This window comes from Bombyx mandarina, chromosome 06, assembly GCF_030267445.1.
Source record: "Bombyx mandarina strain Sakado chromosome 06, ASM3026744v2".
Taxonomy (NCBI): domain Eukaryota; kingdom Metazoa; phylum Arthropoda; class Insecta; order Lepidoptera; family Bombycidae; genus Bombyx; species Bombyx mandarina.
The window spans coordinates 1,330,747-1,336,967 of NC_143213.1; the positions used below are offsets into that span (position 1 = coordinate 1,330,747).

The following is a 6,221-nucleotide window of genomic DNA, read 5'->3' on the forward strand; positions in this document are numbered from 1 at the left end:
TTGTTAAAACTCTTTAATTAAATTCACATTTCAGAATTTTGTACTCAAATGTCAAAATTGTATAAGATGAAAAATGATATTTAAATCCAAAATTATTTACTCAAATGCAATTTTCAATATCTTCTACCAGGGTAATATCACCACCATCAATGCAGTCCAGTAAAGGTGACAGTCTTGCCCGGCGGAAAATCCTGGAGGAATTGTCCACGACCGAGAACCCTCTCTGGCTAGAGACGAAGTTAAGGCCATACGAGGAACAAGAGTTGACCATGAATGTCTTCGGGGACCAGAACGAACAGGTCGTTGTGGAACCGGCGCCGGTAAGACATCTGAACTGTTTCATATGAGAGTCACTCTTCAGTTCGGCTTTTGTAATCAACATTAATTAACTTACGTAGACAAAAAAGTGAGAATCTACCATGGAGAGACCTTAAAGAAGTAAAGTAGCAACTGGAGGAGACCTGACATTATATTTTTTCTTAATATCAATACGGGTTTAGAGTTCACATGTAATAGTTAATAAAATATAAAAAAAACGTATTATAAATGAATTAGATGACGAGTGCTTCCAAAGTCAATTTAATTGACCGGCCGTCTGGCGTAGTGGTAAGTGACATGGTCACTACACAAAGGGGTCGTGGGTTCGAATCCCGCAAAGGGAAGATATTTGTATGATAAATATTAATGTCTTTTCCAGGGTTATGGATGTATATTAAATATATGTATGTGTATAATAAAAATCTTACATTTATTTCCGTTATCTGGTACCTGTAACACAAGTGCTTTCGAACTCAGCACGGGATCTGTTAACGTGGCGTGATTATTATTAAATATTTATTCATAAAAAATAAATAATTTAATGCTTAATCATACTTTAAAAGCTCATAAACATCTTGACCACTACGGTTCTCCGTGAAAACAGCAGATGAACAATACAAGCGCGTTAGCTTCTATAAGCTTTGTTTAAAAAAAGTTTACTATATTTGTAATATACCTAGTCAGGTCATAAGTATTGTCACACACTAAAAACTTTTCTTTTAGAATGCTGGCCACAAAAAAGTTTATTGAATTCGAATTTAGAATTGTTCATGAAAATAAAAATGTATACTTTTAGAATTTTACTCATTTTTAAATAATGGAGTGGACGCTTAAAGAAGACCATGTTGCAGTTATTGCGTTGCATCGTTGCGGTTACGCGCCAATTCAAATTTTTAACATACTGAAAAATTTGAATATAACCAAAAGATTCGTTTATCGTACCATCAAACGATACAATGAAGACTCTAGTGTAGATGACAGGTCAAGAAGTGGTTGCCCTCGGTCTGTTAGAACTCCAGCAGTGATAAAAGCTGTGAAGGCGCGAATTCAAAGAAATCCCAAATGTAAGCAGAAACTGTTGGCCCTTCAGATGGGGTTAAGCAGAACCACGGTGAAAAGGGTGTTAAATGAAGACTTAGGGCTTCGGGCATATCGAAGAAAAACAGGATATCGTTTGAATGCTCGTCTAATGGACCTGAGACTGAAGAGATGCCGCGCTTTGTTGAAGCGGTACGCGGGAAAAAAATATCGGGAAAATCTTTTTTCGGATGAAAAAAATTTTACCGTAGAAGAGAGCTACAACAAACAAAATGATAAGGTGTACGCACACAGTAGTGAAGAAGCGAGCAACCGTATTCCGCGTGTACAACGAGGTCATTTTCCATCCTCGCTCATGGTATGGTTGGGAGTTTCTTATTGGGGCTTAACAGAGGTACATTTTTGTGAGAAAGGTGTAAAAACGAATGCAGTTGTGTATCAAAATACAGTCCTGACGAACCTTGTGGAACCTGTTTCTCATACCATGTTCAATAACAGGCACTGGGTATTCCAACAAGATTCGGCGCCAGCTCATAGAGCGAAGAGCACACAAGACTGGCTGGCGGCGCGTGAAATCGACTTCATCCGGCACGAAGACTGGCCCTCCTCCAGTCCAGATTTGAATCCGTTAGATTACAAGATATGGCAACACTTGGAGGAAAAGGCGTGCTCAAAGCCTCATCCCAATTTGGAGTCACTCAAGACATCCTTGATTAAGGCAGCCGCCGATATTGACATGGACCTCGTTCGTGCTGCGATAGACGACTGGCCGCGCAGATTGAAGGCCTGTATTCAAAATTACGGAGGTCATTTTGAATAAACTTTAGTGTCATAAGAATCTATGTTTTGTTAAGTTCATTTTGGTATATGAATGGTTACATAATGAATAAATTTGTTTCAATTATTTTACATTAAACATGTGACAGAATTTATGACCTGACTAGGTATGATGCTGGTATAATTATTTTGTTAATCCCCGCAGACTGACAACACTTACGCAACGATACAAGGCAGCAGGGCGGCAGAGAGGTTCGGTGATTACGCTACTCTAGGAGGCGAGTCTCCAACCCCTCTAGAGACAGCTTTAGGATTTCAGGTAACTGTAATTATTGTTTAATTTTGGTTAACGGCCGATCTTTAAAAGTTTTTTTTTATTGCTTAGATGGGTGGACGATCTCACAACCCACCTGGTGTTAAGTGGTTACTGGAGCCCATAGACATCTACAACGTAGACGCGCCACCCACCTTGAGATACCAGTTTTAAAATCTTAGTATAGTTACAACGGCTACCCCACCCTTCAAACCGAAACGCATTACTGCTTCACGGCAGAAATAGGCAGGGCGGTGGTACCTATCCGCGCGGACTCAAAAGTGGTCCTACCACCAGTAATTAGGCAAATTAGAATTTTGCGGGTTTGATTTTTATTACTCGATTTTATTTCTTCACCGTGGAAGTCAATCGCGAACATTTGTTGAGTACTTATTTCATTACAAAAATTGGTACCCGCCTGCGGGATTCGAACACCGGTGCATCACTCAACACGAATGCACCGGACGTCTTATCCGTTAAGCCACGACGACTTCAAAAGTTGATTGTATAGTAGAATAGGTGCCGGTGAAGTAAGGCGAATATTGGCACATGTAATGCTTAACTTCGTCGGTTAACTTAACGGTCGTATGGTGTAGTGGTAAGTGACATGGTCATTACACCAGGGGGTCGCGGGTCCGAATTTCGCCGAGGGAAAATATTTGTATGATAAATATAAAATGTATTTTTCAGGGTTATGGATGTATATTAAATATATGTATGTGTATAATAAAAGTATTACATTTATTCCCGGGATCTGGTACCTGTAACACAAGTTCTTTACGAACTTAGCGGATCTGTTAACATGGCGTGGTTGTTTTAAAAAAAAAAAAAATTGTCTGGTTTCAGGGTAGCACCTTCAAACCACCATCTCCTGATACTCCGGAGCCGCCTCCGCGTCCCACAGGACTAGGCGTTTTATAATGGTGAATATCTAACTCACATGTTATTCTTCTGTAGCCCAGACATATTTTTACGAGAGCTGTGTGGATCTATGACATGACTGTAATCATTAAGTGGTTGTACGCTTGCGTGAGCCCGTAATGTAATGCAAATACATTGCGCGTCAGCCATGACTATTCCTCTAGTCACTACCCACATTTTTACGTAAGGTCGAAATCAAATTTGAATATGACGCCTTCGCGCTATAAATAATCAGCATTATTGTACCTATCCATGCAGGTATCAGTACGCCTTATCACCAGTGAAATCGTTAGTGATTTATTACCACTGTTATATTTTGGGAAATATTGTCACAACACAATATTGTCACAACACTTAACCTAAATATTTAAGACCTAACAAAGCTACTTTGTATTTATTAACAGAGGCCCAAAGGCACAAAATTAAATTGTATTAGGCAAAATTTTCAGTCAAGTCAATGTTATAGCCAAAAGCGACCCCTTACAGATTATATATCTATGATTATATGTGATTTTGATATCTTCAATACCTCCATTTAACTTGAAATTTTTACACTTATCAAGCTTCCGATGAAGATAAATAGTTTTAATATGCCTATATATAATATGCCTAGAATGGTGACCAGAATCAAGTTGGCTTACTATATGTTTTATTATTTGTTTCAGATGTATCATTAAAATTAATGTGAAAACAAAATAGGAATGTAAATAAGCGAACCTATATGCATGTTGACAATGTTTTACAATTTACACTCAATGACGTAATATTTGAAGTAAAATATATTGAGATTATTTATATCAAACACTTTCTACATAGGAAAATAATCTTTATCATTAAGAATTTAATGTTGAATTTAGTTCGCCCGGATCTGACCTGTATTACATTGACAACGTCCATTAAAATGAGTGTCGTGTAATTTTTTTATTGGAATTGTACTTTGAATAGGTTATCTGAATTACGATGCAATTAGTAAAAAAATGGACCTTAATTATTGATGGCTTAAGATTTAAATTTTATGTATTGCCCTTTCTTGACATTAAAAACCCTACTGTTGACATTAAAAAACAAGGCCTTTTCAATAAAGTTCTATTGATAACAGTAAAGAAACAAAGACGATTAATTAACAATCTGGAAAGACATTGGAAATTGTTCTTGCCTTATTTGAAAAGAAAAAATGTTTTTCAAAAAAAGGTAATATTTAAATACTCTTCAAATTAGGCCGGTAGGTAGACCTAAGCTCTAAAATAAGTCAAATTACCGAATATAACCAGAATTATAGGTCACAACCAGAATTTTTTTAAATCGCAACATGCGGGTAGACCTTGATTCCGTAACGTTATTACATTAAGCAGATACTAAGCGATCAATATTGATCTTCTGTCTCTTTCTATAGGTCGATAAGTGACAGGGACATAGTGGGTGTTAGGAAACCGCTTCCAAAAACGAAGACAGACGATAGTACTAATGACACCTTCGATGATGGAGTTATTTAGACAAAAGTTGTAAATAAATATTTGTGGGGTCGCGCGAGTCTGCGCTGCGCCCGTGAGTTCGTTGATCCGAGCATCAGCTGTTTTTCATTTTGTGTTTCATTGCTGGGTTTTTTTTACTGTATTTTTTATGATACTATTGTTTCATCTAGCTTATCTATCATGATAGAGCGTAAATAATGCTAATATATACGTTTTAAAAATATGTTTTTTTATAAATCAGGATTAATTTTTTTACCGGTCAATCATCAAAGGTGTCATTAGTACTATCTTCTCTCTTCGTTTTCAGAAGCGGGCTCCTTAGACCCAGTATATTATCTAGAACTGTATTTAAAATTATTTGTGTGTGTGTTTTTTTAACTAATTTATTATAACGACAATTTAGACTGCAAATTGAATCTCGTGTCAGAACTTAGCCATTTACAGCTAAAAAAAAAAGTAGATTTTTGAGATATATTTTTTTTATCTATGTACTTTTGTTTGTTTAAAACCATAATTATAAGAAAATCTATTTACAAAGTTTGTACAAAATAACGTATTCATTTTAATTGTAAGTAATAATAATAATGTGATATATATTTATTTTTATATAATATAAGTTTTATTAATGTATTTAATATGAAATGGATAAATGTAAAAAACATTCAAGGCACGTCGTGCATATTTCTATCCGTGAATGCCTCCAAAACAAGATACGTACGTTCGATTCTCGGGTAAGGGAAACCGTGATCCAGTGTCATTGAGATGGCGACCTCATGTCTCCGCTATCACTGAGGTCTCGATCAGAGGATCTGATGATGATCAACTGGTGATCGTCGGAAACCATTTGAGGAGCATGTATGCTCAGTAGCTTGACTTAAACGGCCATATAAAAATCATATGGGTACATTTAAGTATACTGATCGGACAGTCTGCTTGGTGAGAGTTTTTGAACGTTCTCGATAGCGTAAAAGTTAACTCAAATTTTATATTCTTAATTATATGAGACTGTATTTGGTAGTTTGTTTGGTCCGCTTCCGATATGAAACATGAGGCAGTCGTTCTAATATTCAATTTGGAACTTCAATTTAGTCTCAAGCTTAGTGGCGACATTCAAATTATGATGCCGAGGGACCAAATCACTGAGCACTGGATGGACAGGAGATATACTAAGAAAAATGAGTAAAAATACCACTATTTATTAAGTAAACGTGTTTTTTGTGTATCTGATATTGAGATAATGTATTTTTTTTTACAATCAAACTATGTATTATAGTCAGTAATATTTAAGTTAAATGTATTTGTAAATAATGTGTGTGTTTCTATCTATCTGTAAGTTTACAAAGTATTATTTATGCAACGAAAATATAGTTTTGTAAGTTTAA

The 6,221-nt window shown here is 36.0% G+C and overlaps 1 protein-coding gene across 1 annotated transcript in view; it reads left to right on the forward strand.

Annotated features, from left to right (window-relative positions):
- Positions 1 to 6,221, forward strand: part of LOC114239895 (cadherin-87A) — a 62,764-nt gene extending 56,543 nt beyond the window's left edge. Inside the window, 4 exon segments of the mRNA XM_028170324.2 lie at positions 131 to 320; positions 2,339 to 2,452; positions 3,293 to 3,369; positions 4,033 to 6,221. Of these exon segments, the coding sequence (XP_028026125.2) occupies positions 131 to 320; positions 2,339 to 2,452; positions 3,293 to 3,367 (379 nt within the window). The 3' untranslated portion in view covers positions 3,368 to 3,369; positions 4,033 to 6,221.